General features: G+C 38.9%; 1 protein-coding gene and 1 long non-coding RNA gene across 2 annotated transcripts; one reads left to right on the top strand and one right to left on the bottom strand.

The window, feature by feature from the left end:
• Nucleotides 1–6,538: 6,538 nt before the first annotated feature.
• Nucleotides 6,539–8,182, bottom strand: LOC101906041 (uncharacterized). The gene is made up of 2 exons (XR_234225.4): nucleotides 7,957–8,182; nucleotides 6,539–7,834 (listed from the first exon to the last, which is right to left on the bottom strand). It is a non-coding gene; the product is annotated as an uncharacterized lncRNA (long non-coding RNA).
• Nucleotides 8,183–8,778: 596 nt separating this feature from the next.
• Nucleotides 8,779–16,183, top strand: NDUFA4 (NDUFA4 mitochondrial complex associated). Its single transcript, NM_175820.3, is given in 4 exon segments — nucleotides 8,779–8,902; nucleotides 10,270–10,358; nucleotides 10,989–11,049; nucleotides 15,883–16,183. Coding segments are annotated over 4 exon segments (249 nt in total). The 5' UTR covers nucleotides 8,779–8,860; the 3' UTR covers nucleotides 15,940–16,183.
• The last annotated feature ends 5,608 nt before the right edge of the window (nucleotides 16,184–21,791 follow it).

The raw sequence follows: 21,791 nt of genomic DNA, 5'->3' as shown, positions 1-21,791 counted from the left end.
GTAGTATTTTAGTTCAACTCTGCATTGACCCTGAAGGACAGTAGTGAAAGATGATATGGAAGTGGCTCTTATTATTTTCCCTAAAAATCCACTAGTGAAATTCCTATCACTTCTGCAACTGGAGCCTTGCTAATCTAGAAGCCCTAGCTTCAAGAAAAGTTTTCTATCAGGACATAGAGCAATGATTCAATTAAAGTGGAAGTTGAGACTGCTACCTAATCACTTGGGGCTCTTCAATCAACAACCATATGGGAGGTTATTCTATTAACTTGGGTAATTGACTTTGATTATCAAGAGGAAATTAGGAAGCTACAACTCAGTGAGGGCAAGGAGGAGTATGTCAGAAATGCAGATCTCCCAGGGCACCTCTTAGTATTCCTGTTCTTGCCAAATCCCTCCTTTAGTTTCTATATTCCTAAACTAGGTTTATGTCCAGTTCTGTGACAAAGGGCTCCAGTGTCTTTGGCAGGACACCCATATCATTAAGCCTGAGAGTTTGGAGGTAATGAGAGACCATTGTGGTCGCTCTGTTCTCATGGGTTCCACCCATCCCCAGAGATTCTAATATGCCTTTGCTTCTGTTCCTCATGTCCTCTTCCTTTCCTGACTACCCTTCCTGTTGACTTCAAGATGCAATTAGAAACAGTACTCCCACAATTGCTTAATGTCAATTCCTTATAATAAAACTCTTATTATACATGCATATATCCTAGAAGCTCTGTTTCTCTGGTTGAACCCTGATGGATATATCAGCCTACATTTCTGACTCATTCTACTTTTTCTGTTCTAACTCCTCCTGCTTGGCCTGGTCCTCATTTTGTGCATATTCTCTAGAATCACAGCACTGACCCTCTTCTCTCCTTACACTTTCCTTCTTACACATTCTTTGTAGCCAAGCTCATCAATTTCCATAAATCTCACATGCACGCCCTTTCCTTTTATATTGTACTTGTAGACCAAACTTCTCTTGAACTCTAGTGGTATTTCTGCCAGCGTTCAAAACATCTCTGATTGGATATTTCGTAGAAATTGCTAGACTCAACATTTCCAGAAATGAATTCATACACCAAGTAACCTACGCTATATATCAGTATTTACTGTGGCACTTACCATACAGCTTTGTAATAATTATACTCCCTATCCCACTAGATTATAAGATGTTAAGGAAAGACAGCATTGTGTTATTCATCTTGTCCTAAGCATTTAGCATGATGAACAGTACGCAGTAGGTACTTAACATATGTTTAAGAGTGAATATATGAATGAACAAATGACTGAATGAGTGGATTCATAGAAGAGATAGAAACTGCAGAGAAATAACAAGTGGCAACACAGAAGAATAGAGCATAGTTATTCTCAAAAAGATATAATTTAAAGATATATGTGTATGGCATAATTTTCCAAAAGTTTTAATAAATACTGTTTTCCCTAAAATTAATATTTAACCAGAAGTTTTCAGTGAAAAGAAGTACCATGATTTTAAATTGCTAGCATTTCTTTACTTTTTAGTATTCATTGAATTTTGTACATAAAATGCTTCAAAAAATGCTTCAAGTATTTAATTTAAACTGATGACTGTATGTGAGGCTTTCAGATTTATAAGAGTGGAAGTAAACTTTCACAGAACAAAATATGTTTTCATTTTTCCAATAGAAGTTGTATAATTAAATACAGTTTATGCTAAGCAACCACAATACTATTACAAGCACATTTATTTTTAGATTAAGGATAGCTGCAGAATCTTTATTAATAAGTGAAGGTATAATTTGTATTTGTGTTATCAGAAAAACAACTCTGGTTGTCAATTTATCTGCTAGAAAAATAATTAAATGCTAAATGCAAACAGAGTAAAAAATATAAGATTCTTCTTTCAATTTGCATTAATATAGTCGTACTCCATGGTTCACTTATCAAATTATTCTTCTCTAAAGAAGCTATTTCTTTACTGTCACACATTTAATAACAACACATAATTACTATACTTTCCAGAATTTTCTGGGCTTGAATCTTCAGAGAAACCATGCAAAAGAAATACTTTTGGGGTATGCTATTGATATACTGCCTATAATTATTCACTGAACAACTTGCATTTAATTTGAATAATATTTTGGTATTTTAAAATTGTTCACAAAATTAAACAGAACAAAGGAACAGGAAATCTAGAGGACACATGTCTCAGAGTGGAATGGTTTTAATGAAAAACAGCTTTATTAATATATTAATAGTATCCTGCCATTGTTTTATCCCATTTATATATAAAACTTACAAATCTTTACCGTCTAAAAGATAAAGTTCCAAATCTCAACTTCTCAAAAATCTGTTAATCTTTTCCGCTTCATTTCCAATAACTCCTCCTTAGGAAACCTAAGCTCCCACCACACTGAATTCATTTCAATTCTTCTGCACGTTATGCACTTTGTGAACTTTCCTTCCTTCTGCCTTTTCCATGCTATATCATCTGCATGGAAGCAAATCTCCCCTCCTTTTTTCTCTGACTTTCTAGATGCTACATTCTCTAACATTATAGCTTGCAAACTGATCAATTACTTTCTGAGTCCTTCTTTTTATTGTACTACAAGTGTGTCCATTGTTGCCAATAGTAACTGACGCACGTTGCTACAAGCCCTTTGCCTGCCATTTCACTGAAAGCTCTGAGTTCACTAGGGACATTGCTGCTGCTGCTGCTGCTGCTGCTGCTGCTAAGTCGCTTCAGTCGTGTCCAACTCTGTGCGACCCCATAGACGGCAGCCCACCAGGCTCCCCCGTCCCTGGGATTCTCCAGGCAAGAACACTGGAGTAGGTTGCCATTTCCTTCTCCAATGCATGAAAGTGAAAAGTGAAAGTGAAGTTGCTCAGTCGTGTCCGACTCCTAGTGACCCCATGGACAGCAGCCTACCAGGCTCCTCCGTCCATGGGATTTTCCAGGCAAGAGTACTGGAGTGGGATGCCACTGCCTTCTCCGAGGGACATTAACTGCCTTCTAATTAATTGCGAACTATTTCACCAAACTTTCTGGCATTGCATAACATAGACTGCCATCCTTCTAGCCTCTAGTAATAATTACCTTGTCACCTGTTGCTGAGTCCTGAATCCAATGGCTCATATTTTAGGGTTTTTATCGTAACACGCCTCCACAGTTTTGGAACCAAATTCTGTATTAATCTCAGTAGGTTAGGTTATGCTACAATAACAGGCTACTCTCAAACCTGGTGACTTGTTTCTTTTTCATTTTCAATGCACATCCACCATAGCTCAGCAACATATCTGCTGTGGGTAGTTTTCAGCATGACAGGAAAGGCTCTGTCTACAACACTGCTGATCTTGTGGCAGAATGAAAAGACAGAACATAGCACATGCTAGCTCTTAAAGCTTCTGCCTGTGCATGACAAATGCTACTTGTCACATCTCATTGGCAAATAATGCAAGTCATCTTATCAAGCCTGACATTAGTGAGGCAAGTAGGTGATACCCCTTCCAGGGAGAAGCAGCAAGAATTTGTACATAATATAATCTGCCACACACACCAATCCTACTTATAAAGCTGAAGTTTGTTTTTACATCATGTATATTCTACTATGGCTTCTTTTCCCAGACTGTCATCTCTAATCTTCCCATCTCTGCTTAAACATTGGTCACTGACTCTTTCCTCTAACTTTACTGTGAAAAATATAGATTTTTACAATTAGACATTTTGCTTAATATTTAATGAAATTTAGAAAATTCTCTGGTGTTCCATTGTTTAGGACCCCATGCTTCCATTGCCAGGTGCCTGGGTTCAACCCCTGGCCAAGAAACTAATATCTCCCAAGACAAATGCCCCTCCCCCCCCCCAAAAAAAAACTTTTAAAAATGAAATTTAACTTCCCTGGTAGCTCAGTTAGTAAAGAATCCGCCTGCAATGCAGGAGACCCCAGTTCAATTCCTGGGTCAGGGAGATCCCCTGAAGAAGGGATAGGCTACCCACTCCAGTATTCTTGGGCTTCCCTTGGAGCTCAGTTAATACAGAATCCGTCTGCAATTCTGTTGAAGACCTGGGCTCAATCCCTGGGTTGGGAAGATTCCCCTGGAGGAGGACATGGCAAGCTACTCCAGTATTCTTGCCTGGAGAATCCCCATAGACAGAGGTGCCTGGTGGGCTACAGTCCATAGGGAAGCAGAGTTGGACACGACTAAGAGACTAATAAAAATTTGGCTTAAAGCTCAACATTCAGAAAACTAAGATCATGGCATCCGGTACCATCACTTCATGGGAAATAGATGCGGAAACAGTGTCAGACTTTATTTTGGGGGACTCCAAAATCACTGCAGATGGTGACTGCAGCCATGATATTAAAAGACGCTTACTCCTTGGAAAGAAAGTTATGACCAACCTAGATAGCATATTCAAAAGCAGAGACATTACTTTGCCAACAAAGGTCTGTCTAGTCAAGGCTATGGTTTTTCCAGTGGTCATGTATGGATGTGAGAGTTGGACTGTGAAGAAAGCTGAGCACCGAAGAATTGATGCTTTTGAACTGTGGTGTTGGAGAAGACTCTTGAGAGTTCCTTGGACTGCAAGGAGTTTCAACCAGTCCATCCTAAAGGAGATCAGTTCTGGGTGTTCATTGGAAGGACTGATGCTAAAGCTGAAACTCCAATACCTTGGCCACCTCATGCAAATAGTTGACTCACTGGAAAAGACCCTGATGCTGGGAGGGATTGGGGGCAGGAGGAGAAGGGGATGACAAGAGGATGAGACGGCTGGATGGCATCACTGACTCAATCGACATGAGTTTGGGTGAACTCCGGGAGTTGGTGATGGACAGGGAGGCCTGGCGCGCTGCGATTCATATGGTCACAAAGAGTCGGACATGACTGAGCGAATGAACTGAACTGAACTGAAGAGACTAAGCACAGCACAACCCTGCTTTGTTAATGATTCCAAAGGCATCACTTGACTACCTATATTATTGTTGCTTCTAGAAACTAAATCATTGAAAAGAGTCACCCGATTTTGCTTATTAGCAATGGCATTCCTGTATGCCTACTTACTTATTACCAATTGTTATCATTAAAAATAAAATATTGCAAGAAGAGATCTTCCCCTTCTAATTTCTTTACTGAAAGCCTACCTACACTTACTAATCTTGGGCTTCTGTGTTCACATCTAAGTATCTTCCATGATTTTTGTGCCGATCTTTTCTTTTAACGTAATCATACTCCTTACCATAATTTATAAAGTAAATGTCAGACACCTTTATAACCTCTCTGATCTCATTTTTTTATGGGCCAGCCATACTGGCCTCCCTTGAGCATTTTATTATTTTTTTAAACCTCAAAACTGTTTTTTATTGACAATCGGAATGTTTTTCCCCCAATCTTCAGCAGGTTATCTTCTTTTCATTTAGGTTTCAGCTCAAATATTACCTCCTCAGAGGAATCTTCCACATTCATTTTTACTAAAATAAACTTCTTTCCTCCATGCCTCCATGTCCTCCTATACTCATTATTCTTTTTGTTTGTTTGTCTTATTAGTCTCTAAAATGGGCTTCCCTGGTGGCTTACATGGTAAAGAATCCACCTGCAATGCAGGAAACTCAGGAGATGAGGGTTCGATCCTTGGGTCAGGAAGATCCTCCCTGGAGAAGGGAACAGCTACCCACTCTGGTATTCTTGCCTGGGAAATCTCATGCATAGAGGAGCCTGGCGTGCTACAGTCCATAGGGTAACAAAGGGTCAGACACAACTGAGTTACTAACAGGAAGTCTCTAAAATTATCTTAATTGTTTATTTATGGTTTTGAAACCATTCACCTCAGATTAGGCTTTGAACCCATGTGCAAGAATTAAACCCGGCCAAGACCCACAGCTTCCAACTGAGATCACACACCTGTTTTTAGGACCTAATGAAGCTCAGTCAGTCAGTCAGTTCAGTTGCTCAGTCATGTCCGACCGACTCTTTGCAACCCCATGGACTGCAGCATGCCAGGCCTCCCTGTCCATCACCAACTCCTGGAGTTTAGTCAAACTTATGCCCATTGAGTCAGTGATGCCATCCAACCATCTCATCCTCTGTCGTCCCCTTCTCCTCCCGCCTTCAATCTTTCCCAGCATCAGGGTCTTTTCAAATGAGTCAGCTCTTCGCATCAGGTGGCCAAAGTACTGGAGTTTCAGCTTCATCAGTCCTTCCAAGGAACACCCAGGACTGATGTCCTTTAGGATGGACTGGTTGGATCTCTTTGCAGTCCAAGGGACTCTGAAGAGTCTTCTCCAACACCACAGTTCAAAAGCATCAATTCTTCTGTGCTCAGCTTTCTTTATAGTCCAACTCTCACATCTATATATGACTGCTGGAAAAACCATAGCCTTGACTAGACAGACCTTTGTTGGCAAAGTAAAATCTCTGCTTTTTAATATGCTGTCTAGGTTGGTCATAACTTTTCTTCCATGGAGTCAGCGTCTTTTAATTTCATGGCTGCACTCATTATCTGGAGTGACTCAGATGAAGCTCAGGTTCTTGATATTTCATCACAGAAAGAATTCAATGAGTGACAAAGTGATAAGTAAGAGGTGGATTTATTTAGAGAGAAACACACTCCATAGACAGAGTGTGGGCCATCTCAGAAGGCAAGAGCAGTCGCAAAATGTGATGTGGTTAGCTTCTACAGGCTGAGTAATTTCATGGGCTTGAATAGGAGGATTACTTCAACTATTTTAGGGAAAGGGTGGAGAATTCCAGGAATTGGGCTGCTGCTCATTTTTTGATCTTTTATTGTCAGCCTTTGAACCATCTTGGTGCCGGTGGATGTGTCTTTCAGCTTGCTGATGTGTTACAATCAGCATATACTGAGGCTCAAATTCTAGTGGAAGTCCACTAGTCTGCCATCTTGGACCTATTTGATTCTAATCAATTTATGTCATGTCTTCAGGCTATACCATTCTTTTAAAGGTTGTGCCCTGCCCCTCTTCCCTCCTGTTTGTCTTCCCAACCAGTCTGTAAACGCCATTAGTGAGGAACAAGTTTTTCTTTCAGCTGCCATAGTTAAAACAGTGCCAGATTCAGAGTAGGTACTTAATAAAGATTTACTGAATGAATGAAAAAGATACCAGTCTTCATAAGCTTCATGTCATTTTAATAATCACCACCTCTTCTCCAGCGCCACAATTTGAAAGCATCAATTCTCCAGAGCTCAGCCTTCTTTATGGTCCAATTCTCATAATCTCAATAGTTGGCATCAAAATCCAGAGTTAGAATGGAACCTCTGAAACTATCCTGGATTCCCTCTTCTTCCTACTCCCATGTTTGACCAATCACAGTGTCTTGGTGCTACCTCCTAAATATCTCTGCAATCTCTTCTTCATCATCACATTTCCTACACTAGTAGAAGCTACCATTTTCTAACATGGACTATTGCAATGGCCCTTTAACCATTCCCCCCTTTTTCATGTTTATCTCCAGTAATTCAATTTTCATAGACAAAGCAATAACTTAAAGTCACATCTTGCTCTTGCCTAACTCCCTAACGCTCTCAGCATAAAACCCATGCTGTGTAAATAACCACTGGTGCAACAGATCTGATCCCCCCACCACCCGCTTCCTCTACTATTCAAGTTCCAACCAAACCAGACCTCCCTTCTTAAAAAGTCTCTTTAGTTTCTGACAGTCACAACTATTACCTCTGTCTATACATATACCTCCATTTCTTTTGGTTAATGTCTTCTCCTTCAGGTCTCCCATTACTTTTTTGGAGGAGACTTTCTTTCCAGGTCCAATTACTGGTGTGATCATTTGATTAATGCTTTAAGCTACATATGAGGTTGGGGTTCAGAGTGTTCTTGAATGCCTGGGAAGACTTCTGGGTTAAAAAAAAGAAAAAGAAAAAACAGGTAAATGAGAATTCCAGTATTGGGATACCGGAAAAAATTATTTGTAGTGACAAGACCGATAGAAACATATTTTTAGAATGCAGTTTCAGACCCAGGCAAAGGAGAGAGTGGCAGTGTCGCAAAGGTCTTTGTAGCCAGGCTCCTCTGTCCGTGGGTTTCTCCAGGCAAGAATACCTGGAGTGGGTTGCCATTTCCTGCTTCAGGGAATCTTCCTGTTCCAGGGATCGAACCTGTCTTCCGCATTGGAGCCACCACGGAAGCCCTGAACACTTAAGCGACGACCAGGAACTGTTTCCAGATCATATTAACAAGACTACAGCCATCTTTAAGTCATTTACTAGTTTCTAACTTCTGCTCTTCAATGACAGTCAAGGACAGGAAGCAGCTGCAGTAGTTTTAAACCGCAGTCGCTGACCTCAGCGGCTAGAGACTCGACCTGCCCTCCAGCCGGCCGGCGCCCAGCAGCCAGAGGCGCCGCGCAGCTCCCCGAGCGGCTGTCAGGGCGGCCGGCGCGCAGCCGGCACACGCGCCCCCAGCGTCTCGGCGCGCGGACCAGGCTCGTGGACGTCTAGCTAAAGGACACGGCTCTCTGAGCTCAAGGCGCTAGCGTCCGCCTGCCCGCCCCCTCTTCAAACACGAGGCCTCCCGAGAAAGTGCCCGTGTAGTCAATCGTAGGTTCTAGTTTTGACGCAAAAAAAATTACCCATTGAAAGTATGCAAGGCATAGTAATGAGACTGTTTTGCTTTGCAGTCGAACGCTGTTGATTTAGCCAGGTTAGAGCAGACGCGAGAGGGTCTGAGCCAAACAGGCATTATCCAGGACAGCTGCATCCGGGCCCTCCTGCCGCAGGCCGCCCTCTGAGCCAGGGGTCCTTCAGGTAGGAGGTCCTGAGTGACTTTGGACGTCCGCTCCTCCCAGGTCCGGTGAGTGCTTAACCTCCGGTCTTGCGGCTTAGCTTTTCTCTCGGTTTGGACTCGAGGCCTCTGTTGCAACCATGCTCCGCCAGATCATCGGTCAGGCCAAGAGGCATCCTAGCGTGAGTTCTTAAACCCTCTTCCAGTGTTCCCTTGTCTATCCTGTGGGGGTAGGCGGCTGCGTCAGTCCCCTGGGAGCTTCCTCCTTCAGCCCCTTACGGTTTCTCGGGGCTGGACCTTGCCTCACTCTGTCCTGTTCTTCTAGTTGCCCCAGGACCTTGAGTTCTGACCTTGCACGCCTTGCATTGTGGGGGTTTGGCCTCGCACGGGGGAGGTGAGGGATACTCTCGGGGAAAAGAAAATGTTGGAACAGTGAGGTGGGCGCGCGTCCTTTTGCAGGTCGGTGGTACCAGGACGGATAGTTGGGCGCTGTGTGGGTTAGACAGCAGGAAAGGTCAGTTATACTGTTTGTTGTGCTGTTAAAAGCCTTGTTTTCACTTCATTGCACCACCAGGCCTTCAGGAAAGTGTGAAGGTCTCTGAGTTTGGAATCCTCAGTTTCTCTTGACGTCTTGATATTTTATGATATTTTAGGAGTGCGGAGTTTAATTGCGTTGAGAAATATATATAGAAATATAAAAGAAATATTTCACGTATTTTCCCCTTGCACCTCAACGTCCGGTGGTCCTAAAACTCAATTACGCAATCTTTTAATTTGTATTTTTAAATCTGATTGCCTAACTGCATTAAGTGTGCTAGCAGTTCGTTTCCAGAAATTATGTGCAATAGCGGTATTTATAGTAGGTGTGCTTCTATATGCTCATTCAGACTTTATTTAACAGAATTTTTGTTTTTCATAACGTCTGTATAGAAGCAAGCTTAAATAATTTGCCAAGAGCTTGTGTTTCAAGCATGCGAGAAGCTGGAATTTAATGAGAGTGATGTATGACTATTAGGTAAAAAAGATGATATAGTTTCTTAGAAAATTTAAAATTGCAGTATAACGTTTTCCACGTTAAATCAGAATTATCTTCACATCCTTTAGAAATTCCTTTTTTTTTTTTAAACTTCCTTAAAAATGAAGTCTTTTTTTTCAAACTTCAAGACCAGATAAAAAAGGTGGTTTGAAGAGAAGGTAAATCTAGAGTTAGAACGCAGATTAGTGGTTGCCTGGGGCTGAAGATGGGGGTGTGAGTGGCAGCAGTGGCCCTGAGAGAGATTCTTGGGGTGATGGGGATGTTCTAAAACTGTATTGTGGGACGGTTGCACAACTTTATACATTTCCTGGAAATCGTTGGTTGTTGAAGTTAATGAATTTTACGGCATGTAAATCCCAATAAAGCTGTTAGAATTTTTTTAAAAATAAAAAGATGGTTAGAGATTTGGGAATCAGTGAAGAAACTACTGTAGTCTTTTTTTGTTTACTTTTATCAGTATGTAGGTATTTGAAGATGACTGTTAATTCTCATGTATTTTGTTTTGGCTTCCAGTTGATCCCCCTCTTCATATTTATTGGAGCAGGAGGGACTGGAGCAGCACTGTATGTCACGCGCCTGGCATTGTTCAATCCCGATGTCAGGTAAGTGTTTAAAAATGTTTAGAACTTTGATGGTTTACCAAACTGATTTAGGAGCCTCAATCTTTCTAGAGAGGCAGCGTCAAGTAGTAGAAAGAAGCTGAAATTGGCTGTCGTAGATTCAGATCCCAGTTCAGATCCCAGTTCTACTGTTGTTGTTGTTGTTTTTTTTTTTTCCTGGTTCATGAAATTATTTCTAGATTTCTCTGACTTGCATTTTCTCGTTGGTTGAATAGAACTGCCAGTACCCGTTTTGTAATGTTGTGAGGATTGAGATAATAGTAACTTTATAAAACACTTAGTCAGGGTTGCTAGTATGTTTGAGTGTTTTTTGGGGGCTGTTTTTCTACAGTAGGGAATGCTTTTTTTTAAAATAAAGTTTTCTGTGACAGGGTTAGGAACAGGGATAACTGCCCCAAGGGGCTCTCTGTGTTGTACTTTTTCTAACTTGTTCCATGGGTTTGCTTATTAGGGGTCTTTTCTCTATTTCAACTCTATAATGAAAATAACACTACTTCATCTGATAGGAAATGGAATTTGATCTATTCAAAATGATAGCTTCTTGAATATAAAACTATTTTAAATAGTATTTTGTAACTTTAATAATTATAATGTTTTATATATTTCTTCTAGTTGGGACAGAAAGAATAACCCAGAACCCTGGAACAAACTAGGTCCTAATGATCAGTACAAGGTAAGCTAAAAATTGCTTCAGAATTGCTGGAAAGTGTATTTTAATAAATTTTGTCATGGACTAGGTCTTTTTTTGAAATAGGAGATGCAAGTAAAACTCTATTATAAATGAACTTTGAGAAATTGCTAGATTGTTCTGTGAAATTAAAATGGTATATTTTTCTAATAAATATCTTTTTAAGAACTTTATTCACAAGCTTTAGAGTCTGTGTAGGAAATGAAGATAATGTCTCAATTCTGCTAATTTGACTAAGGAAAGAAAGAGATAGTATGGTTAACATTTTCTCCAGTCTTGTTTAGTGTAGTGCAGTGATTCTCAGACCTCGGCATACATTGGCATCTCTGGAGAGGTTGTTAAAAATAGATTCTTCAACTCCACCCCCAGCGGTTCTGATTCACTTGATCTGTTGTGGAAACTGAACATTTGCATTTCTGATAAAGTTTCAGATGATATTGATGGTCTTGGTCCATGGGCCACACTTTGAGTAACGAATCTAGTGGCTGGTTTGGTTGGTGGTTTTTTCTTTTTGGTATGGTTGACATATTTCAGGTGAGAATTAGTAGAAAGATGTGAAAATCAGTTGAAACTTATATTTTACCATAAACTTTCTGGGTACACCTTTTTGACATCTTTCTGCAAAACTAGTTTGTGAAACTACTCCAAAGAATGATTTCATGGACTGAGGCTATTTGCCTCTATTTATGTAATTGATACATAATTGACGTGTAATGTTGTGTAAGTTGGAGGTGTACAGCTTGTTGGTTGGGTGCATTTATGTATTACACTATGATTACTACAGTAGTGTTAGCTAACACCTTTATCATGTCACATAATTATCACATTTTTGTGTTGAGAATAATTAAGAGCTAGTCTCTTAGCAACTCTGAAATTTGTGATACTGTTGATGATAATCACTATATTGTGTATTAAGCCTCCAGAACTTGTTGAGGTACTAGTCGCAAGTTTCTGCCTTTAATAAAATCTTCCCAATTTCCCCATCTTCCATCCCCTGGTAGTCACCAGTCTACATTCTCTTTTTACAAATTCAGACTCTTTAGATTCTATTTAAGTGATGATCATACAGTATATTTGTCTTTCTCTGTCTCAGTTACGTCACTTAGCATGATGCCCATAAAGTCTATCCTTGTTGAAAATCTAAGACCATTTATTCCTCAGATGCTATGCTTCCATGTAAAATTTTTGCATATACAAAGAAAAAATCCTTGCAGTGTCATAAAGAATGTAAATTTTTGCATATACAAAGAAAAAACCCATGGCATGTCAAAGTTTTATTAGGATATGATTCATGTACTAAGTCACTTCAGTTGAGTCCAACTCTTTGTGACCCTATGGACTGTCAGAGAGTCAAAGAGTGAGACAGAGGATGAGATGGTTGGATGGCATCACCAATTCAATAGACATGAGTTTGTGCAAGCTCCAGGAGTTGATGATGGACAGGGAAGCCTGGCGTACTGCAGTTCATGGGGTCTCAAAGAGTTGGACACGACTGAGTGACTTAACTGATGGACTGTAGCCCACGAGTCTATTCTGTCCATGGGGTTCTCCAGGCAAGAATACTGGAGTGAGTTGCCATGTCCTCCTCCAGGGATCTTCTCAATCCAGGGATCAAACCCTCATCTCTTATGTCTCCTGCATTGGCAGGTGGGTTCTTTACCACTAGGGCCACCTGGGAAGCCCTTTATATACCATACAGTTTACCCACTTAAAGTATATAACTTGCTGTGAATTTTCCACTATGCCAGGCTCTTTCATCAAAAACTAGCAGTTTCTTTGAGCACTGTTAGGGAGAAGTATCCAGAGCAAGGAGTGTTTAGGACCTTTTAGCAGATATAGCTCCTTATTATAGAAATATGCTGTCATTACTGATGACAGCAGCTTTTAAAATAATTACCACCTTTTGCAGACTCCAAGCCTTATGTTCAACCTTCTGATTATAATTGGGCTTCCAAATCTTCAACAGATTTCTCTACAAGAAACAAAAATGTACTGGTGAACCTGAAGTGAGCCATCTTAATTTGTGTCACATTTTGCCTCAAAAAATGACATGCAAGCATCCTGTTTTTTTCTCTCCTGTAAATTTAAGTCCATTCTGGAGAAAATGATTCCATATCCAATAAACTTTGAAAAAGGAAATAGCAACCAAAAAACCCCAGGCCTTGGTCCCCTCACCCCAAGAGCATATTGGAATCTCTGGTATGTAGTTCAGAAAACTCCCCAGGTGATTATGATAATGAAACTGATTACCAGTGTTTTAAAATACAATGTTCATGGGATCACAAAGAATCAGACACGACTTAGTGACTGAACAGCAGCAACAAGAATATGGTAACACATGCCAGGATAAGGCCATGTGAGCTGGAAATGGAACGTTGCCTCAGCAGAAATCTAATGTGTGTGGCATAGATTGGGCTGTAAATAGCTAACATACTGGTATTAGCCTGGAAAAAGGAATCATATAATGGCAAAATATCTGAAGTGTCACCTGCTATAACTTGGAAAGCAGACCTTGTGCCTAAAGAGTTCGTTATAAAAGATTTTGGAAAATAGGATGTTAGTAGACTATTGCTGGCTCTACTTGCCAAGAGATGAGTTTAGAAGGATTGGGACATTTGCAAGCAGAAATAGAAGGGAACCAAGTCCAAAAACTTGGGAGCTTGGCATGGATGATGTCTACTACTGCTCTTAAACCCAAACGCTGAGGTAGGCTAGGTTATTCTTTCTCTGTCATTCACTTCCTCTCACCTGAGAGAATTTTTTTCTGGCCCTTTTAACACCAGGTTTGGTTATGTGACTTGCTCTGGCAAATCAAAGAAAGTGGTATCTGCCACTTCTAATCAAGCGTGCGGTTCGTCCATTGTTCTTTTCCATTTCCCTCCTGAGACCAAATTGACAGTTAGGGCTTCTCATTCAGCCCAGATTAAAATGAAAATAACAGAGCAGTGAGCTTAGAAAGGCAGATAATGTGAATGAAAAATAAACCTTTCTTGAAAGCCGCTATGATTTGGTGGTTATTTTTTGCTATTTCACATTCTAGCAAAAGCTAACTAATACAAGAGAGTAGGCTGAGATAGCATTTAAGCATTGAAGGTCTAGCAGCATTTCTCAACTGGATAAAATACCCTGAAGCCAAGATCAGAATATGCTGTGCCTTCCCAGCTGTTGTTTCAGAAACTGCCGAGGTAGCTACCATTAAATTGAGAAAAGGATTGGGGACATGGAAGCTGAAAAATAAAGCAGATTTGAAAATTACTTTGACAGAGAACTCTGATACTGGTACATGGAGCTGAATAAAGCAAACATATCAGAAGTCTGCTTAGTTTTGAGAAAATTAGCAAAAATACTGTGAACTTTCCACTCTGCTTGGGTGTAGGAGCTTGATCCTGCTTCTGACAACTTGATAACTTGATCCCAGTGGCTTCTTTTCTAAAGAATGAGTAAGGTTGTGATAATTAAGATAAATGATTCTGCCGATAGTGCCTGGGATCTTTTAAAACAGCCCATAAATATTTCTTAAAATACAACCTGCAGTTCCTTTTATAAATACTCTGTTTAACATTTTGTTAGTGTGTTACAGATGAACAGTTGGTTTCTTTCAAGTCTCATTGTCTTATTTCAGTTACTTCATAGGAGAATACTGTCAGAAGAAAAAATACTACTTTATGATTGATTCATACCTTAATGTTTATAAAGTGTATAAACGTCTACATATGTATCTCAAGGATAAGCTTCACAACCTGGGAATTTTTTTAAAAGTCAAATTAAGAATTTTTCAATTAGAGATCAAGAAGTTAGGGTATGTTTCAAGAAATAAAAGGGTTTGAAGAAACAATGGACACAGATCTATGAGCTTCTTGTTTAAAAACTGAAGAAAATGATGATGAATTCTGCACTTCGGATACTTTTGGAGTTAAATAATACAGTTTTCAAGTAATTATAGCATAGCCTCTTCAGTATTCTTTGGCATAAGATTATAGCCTTGTCTGGGCTTATTACAAATCCTGTTTCCTTAGTAGGATTGTCAGAGCAGTTACAAGTATAAATCATTTTTTTTTTAATTATTGGGAGTTAGAGGCAGTTTTTAAAGAAATGATAGTAAAATATATTTCAAATTAAGTTGAATATAGGCACATTTTTGAAAATTTAAAAATTTCCAAAATACATTTAAATATATTTAAAAGCTTTTGTACCAAAGGTGGTAAAGTATAAATTTGATTTTGATGCATTCTGGGTTAGGAAACTAAGGAAACCCCTAAGTGAAAGAGAGAAAAATGGAAAGAAAAGCCATCAAAGCAGGCCAGTTTGTATCTAAAAACTAACAGAAACAAACATGCAACAAAGCATGACTTTATATTATTAGCTGATCTTTATTGCTTTAAACCTTTCCCATCTAAATTATAGCACTTTGCTGACCAAATAAGGATAATAATTGATACTCATTCTGTTGGAGATTCACTCCTGTACCTAATGGAAATGAAAGGAAAAATGTAAGAATTGGAAGTATATGTCAGAAGAATTCATAATTATTCACCTTGAAAAGAAGAATTTTTTATAAGTTCCAACAGATCATACTGACTCTGCTTTTCTGAGGAAGACTGAATATTTTTACTGAAGACTGAATATTTTTACCTTACGAAAACCATTATTAAGGACTGGAATTTTAACATCTTTGTTTGAATGACTTTTATATTGTTAAATATTTTTAATAATTCATGTCTATAATTGTTACTATATAAAGCTGAATAAAAATGATCTTAAACTTCTATATCATCTTTGTGTATATGATTATCTAAAATATCTTTTTTCTTTTCCAAGTTCTACTCTGTGAATGTAGATTACAGCAAACTGAAGAAAGAAGGTCCAGACTTCTAAATGAAATATTTCACTGTAAAGCTGATTTGAATGAAGGTCTTCCAGAAGCCATCCGCACAATTTTCCACTTAACCAGGAAATATTTCCCCTCTAAATGCACGAAATCACGTTGGTGTATTGTGGTGGGGTTTACACTGATGAATAAATAGTCTGAAACTTGATATGTGTCATTATTTAATGCTGAAACTCTACTCTGAACTTCATAACTTAGGAGATGGGAAATAAACTATTGGAATTTAAGGAATTTCTTGAGTTTCTGTGTATTCATGTAACTTGAAAATAAGACTTTAAGCAGCTCTAATAAGACACTTTCATTTTGTGTACAGGCCGTTGTTAGTGCTGGGGCATATTTAAGAACTGGAATTATAAATGAAAGGTAGATTTGGAAGATTATTCAAGCCTCTTTGGGATTGGTGAGATGAAAACCTCTGAATTTCTGTTACTGGCTGATATTGAAGTATGTGCTGTTGTTAATACTGGTTTTTACTGTGTCATTCATTCTCTCTACTGAAAATTTTATAGGTTGTCAGTTGCCATGGTCTGGCTGGGGATTGTAGTTGGATCTGACTCCATCACTACTCACCGAGTGAGTGGCCAAGAAGAGCTCTTGAGAACTTCTGAGTTTTGGCAGGTTTTCAAAGGCTAAGAAGTATGCTAGCAATTTTGATCCAATGAGCAGAACATTTCAGTGGTGGCTAATCAAGAATTAGCCATGTCATATATCAGTTTTCCACGTGGTGTGTGTAGATCATGACATTGTAGGAGCTTCAGGAATTTAGTGAGACAATTTTAGATTTTAATATATAGGTCTATGTTATACATAGTTTGTGTTTACAAAGTAATGGTACATTTTACTTGTCAGGAACTGAATTAAATGTTCATGTGAATTATCTCAAATACTTAACAAATATTTTTTTAAATAGTAAGGAAACCAAGACCAATTAAATCAAGATTAAATTATTCAAGTTCATTCCATTAGTCAAATGTGAATCAGTTACCCTTAGGTGTCTGGGAGATTTGTTTCGGGAACACTGTTCCTCCCGTTTCCCGCAGATACCAAAATTCACAGACGCTCAGGTTCCTTATATAAAATGGCGCAGTGCAGTCGACCCTCTGTATCCATGAAAGCAGAACACATGAATGCATTTGAATGCATCTTTTTGTGTTTGAACCCAGTTAGTCTTGAATGTAGAATTGACCACTTCAAGCTCCTTGTCTTTCAATAATGTTTATCCTCAGAGTTTCTCAGCCTTGCCATTGTTGACCTTCTGAGTCAGCTGTCAGATTGTTGTAGTAGGGTGGGTTTTTATTTTATATTAGCGTGGTTAGTAGTGTGCTTGTCCTCTGCCATATATGCCAGTGACATTCTCTCTCCACGTTGTAAAACTAAAAATGCTTGCAGACATTGCCAAATGTTACTTGGTGCACAAAATTGCCCCATTCCCACCCGTGTCAGGAACCACTCTGGATGCTTTGGTACAAATCACCTCAAGGTTTAAAATTATGAAAAGATACAGGGATTTAGTCAAAATTCCTAAATAATTGAAAGACAAAGATTTTATGAAGTATTTCCAAATAAATGCCTTACATTTTTTAGTACTAGAAAATTGTCTTTTAAGACTCTTTAATAATCTCTTTGTGATCAGTATTTCTGGACTTGCCCACACAAAAATGTAAAATTTGGCATGAGACATGTCTTGAAGAAACTACATCCAATTACTGCTGTTACAGACACTGAAGTGGCAATGGAAGTTGACTGTTGCTGCATCAGATACGAATGCTGCCAGGAAAAATAACATGCCATTTTTTTTACCCTTGAATGAATTTGTTTAGAATTATACTTTTACTGTACTGCTTATTTAAATATACAGCAGATTACTTTGTCATTTCCTCATCTTAATGAGGTCACCAGGCAAAACTGTTTCAGGATAGGTGTTGCCTTGGGTAGCATATTTGTATATTTGAAAAATTGCCATTTTCAGAATTGACAGATGCTTCCCAGGAGGTACTTGAATCAACCGTTAATATTCACTGGGAGGACTGATGCTGAAGCTGAAGCTCCAATACTTTGGCCATCTGATGTGAAGAGCTGACTCACTGGGAAAGACCCTGATGCTGGGAAAGATTGAAGGCAGGAGAAGGGGATGACAGAGGACGAGATGGTTGTATGGCATCACGGTGGATATGAGTTGGAGCAAGCTCTGGGAGATGGTGAAGGACAGGGAAGCCTGGTGTGCTGCAGTCCATGGGGTCAGAGTCACACAACTTTGCAACTGAACAACAGGGTATGTGAAACAAGAAGCAAGCAAAAATTATACTGAATTTTGCTTTTTTCAAGTCTATTAACCCACCCTGATCAGGTTTTACCTTTAGCACTTAACTAAAAATGCTTCAGTTTTGGGCATCACTGACTTCCACGTTTCTAAATTTAAAAGTCGATTATCATTGCTCACTTTGACCTAATAGAGTTTACCCAACTCCTTGAAATATTCCTTCACTGTCTAGAACGACATGCTGTGCTTGTTTTGCTGTACGACTTTGGCTTTTCTACTCAGTCTGTTGGTGATACACTTTCGTTTCCATGAGCTTTTAATATTGGAGTGCACCAAAGAAAAAAAAACACTGGACTTTTTCACTATCTGAACTCTTCATCCAGTTTCATGTTTTCAAGTACCATCCTTTGGCTGTTAAAAGTAATTTTTCAGACCAGGTCTCTTTTCATGTGTGTTTGTGTATGTGTATCTCTATTCACTTGACCTCTCCATGTGGATTCTTAGAGGCATCTTTAAGATGTCCGATATGAACTTGTAAACATCTCAATTTCTGCCTCCATAGTCCTCAGTCCCACTGTTTTCAATATTGTCAGTTTATAGGAATGCCATCCTTAGTAGTTCAGTCCAAGATCCTCAGAGTCTTCATTAACTCTTCAACACTCAGTATCTACTATATTTGAGTATGTTTACTATACCTTCAAAATAGTACCCAGAATCTCACTATTTTCAGCACATAATTTCCCCACTGTCACCTTGGCCTTAAGCCATCATCTAACATGAAGTAATAAATAACCTCTCAACTGGGTCTCCCTGTCTACAATCTGTTCTTAACAACAGCAGCCAAAGTGATCTTTAATATATTCCTTTGTTCAATATTCACCAACATTTTCCTGTTTTACTCAGTAAAAGCTAGATTGTTTTGTTGCTAAGTCGTGTCTGACTTTTGCGACCACATGGACTGTAGCCTGCCAGGCTCCTCTGTCTATGGGATTTCCCAGGCAAGAATACTAGAATGGGTTGCCATTTCTTTCTCCAGGGACTCTTCCCAACCCAGGGATCAAACCCGAGTCTCCTGAATTGCAGGTAGATTCTTTACCGCAGTAAAACTTTATGACTACTTTTTAAATATCTTCCTCTACTAAAATGTAAGCTCTATGAATACAAGAATATTTGGCCATTTTGTTTGTTGAAATATCCTCAGCACCTGGAATGGTACCTGGCATATAGTTGGTGTTCAAGAAATATTTGGTAAGTGAATGAATAAAGGACCAATTCATCAGGTGTCTAGACTGGCTAACCTTAAGTTGCTACAAGTGATTTTTGACAGAGGCAGAGAACCAGAATTAGAAATATTGAACACCTTTAGTGAAAGGGCTCTGAGCTATACGTCATCAACCCCAGTGGATACGTTTTTAATAGGTCTTTTAAAATTTCCAACTAAAGCATCATCTTTATACTGAAAAACATCTATCCTGACATTTCAAGCTTATTTTCTTATTTCACAACATTTTAATTAGGATGAATCTGAATGAAGGAAAAGTTAGGTACAAGCACAAATAAAACTAGATGAGTCCTCCTTTCATTTAAAAAAAAAATTCCCCAAAGTCCATATACCATATTCACCATTTCCAAAAGATATCCATTTTCTTTTCTTCCCATTTTTCTCCTTTCCAGTTATAAAAGCAATGCATGCTCAGCATAACTAAAATAATTCACAGAAAGCATTTTTTATATATCCAAGGCTTTCCTTCAATGGTATCAGAGAATATGTTGGAATGCTACTCTGTTACCACTTTCTCAAAAATGCTCAAATAGGGCACGCAGGAACTTTGTTATCTGAACAAATAGCAGTTACTGTAGAGCAAAACAGAACCTCTAAATTTGAAATTTAAACTTCAAGTAAAAATATACATAGAAATTATATATATATTTATTACACATAAGTGTTTCTCATTGTAGCAGCTTGTCCCTTTCCTCTAGGGTGATTGATAGAATTCATCTTTGGAGGAAATCTCCACTTTTCTTGAGTAGGTAGAAGGTAAAAAAGACAAGAGAAAGGGTTACAAGAAGGCATCTCATATCAAGATGAAACTGATAACACCAGTGGATAACATCATTGAGCCAGGGACAGTATATATTACTTCATTTACTAATTATAACATTGTAAGGCTATGGTTTTTCCTGTGGTCATGTATGTATGTGAGAGTTGGACTGTGAAGAAGGCTGAGTGCCGAAGAATTGATGCTTTTAAACTGTGGTGTTGGAGAAGACTCTTGAGGGTCCCTTGGAGTGCAAGGAGATCCAACCAGTCCATCTTCAGTCCATTCTGAAGGAGATCAGCCCTGGGATTTCTTTGGAAGGAATGATGCTAAAGCTGAAACTCCAGTACTTTGGGCACCTCATGCGAAGAGTTGGCTCATTGGAAAAGACTGATGCTGGGAGGGATTGGGGGCAGGAGGAGAAGGGGGCGACAGAGGGTGAGATGGCTGGATGGCATCACTGACTCGATGGATGTGAGTCTGAGTGAACTCCAGGAGTTGGTGATGGACAGGAAGGCTTGGCGTGCTGCGATTCATGGGGTCGCAAAGAGTCGGACACGACTGAGTGACTGAACTGAACTGAAGGCTGACTTACTACTCAACCCCCTCCCCCACCAACTTTTTTAGACAAGTGAAGAGAACAGGACAGAAAAATATGCCCAGGGCTGTATTTAACTAGGGAGTGGTATAGAGTCAAGCTTTGAATCCAGATAGTGTGACTTCATGTTCATTTCCCTGAACCTGCTAGACATGTCTCATAGGGTTGTCTTTAGAATTAAATAAGATAATATATGTAAGAGGCTTAATATATCTCCTGGCAAAATAAGTATTACTTAAATATTATATAATTTGTATTATAAGGCCTAGAGTTCATTTCTTTCTCTCCCTCCATCAGAAATTTAATGGGAAACTTAAAAGCCATATTATAAAAAGCTTAAAGGAAAGAAAAGAACTGTTCAGTAAAAGCTTATCCAACTACCGACAATCTGATCCAGTAATTTTTTATTGTAAATATCACTGATTTCAAGGTGACTCCCCTTTTATACCAGAGCTATAAGTCTAAGAAGTGTGATTTATGTTTCTCCCTAGGTTTGCTCAAGCAATGCTTGCCCACATAGCATGCCATAATAATGTTCCACCCTCTCTGATTTGCATTATGACTCCGTGAATTAAAATCTTGTTATGTAGGTCATTTCTCCAGTTGAAAATGATACTGAGTTAATCCATGCCTGATATTGAAAGAATTTTTTGATGCTGTTTGAATGATAAATAGCATCTGGAAAAATTTATCTCGGGTCTTTTTTCCTGCTGTTGTTTTTTTAATCTTAAAAGGCAGCAGCTTGTATATTCTATACAAAGCTTTTCTGTTTGTTTCTAACCAAAGATTTTCTAGGAAAAGAGTTAATACTATATAATATTTTCAGACTCCATAATGATCCATCCTAAATAAAGATACTCTACAAACTTAATTTGTTTTAGACTGGTCAAAAAGTAATTTATCCTTTCTTGTTATATAGTATATTTCAATATCTTAAATTAC

The sequence above is a fragment of the Bos taurus genome, chromosome 4, assembly GCF_002263795.3.
Source record: "Bos taurus isolate L1 Dominette 01449 registration number 42190680 breed Hereford chromosome 4, ARS-UCD2.0, whole genome shotgun sequence".
Lineage (NCBI taxonomy): Eukaryota > Metazoa > Chordata > Mammalia > Artiodactyla > Bovidae > Bos > Bos taurus.
This window is presented reverse-complemented; position numbering and strand designations above follow the sequence as displayed.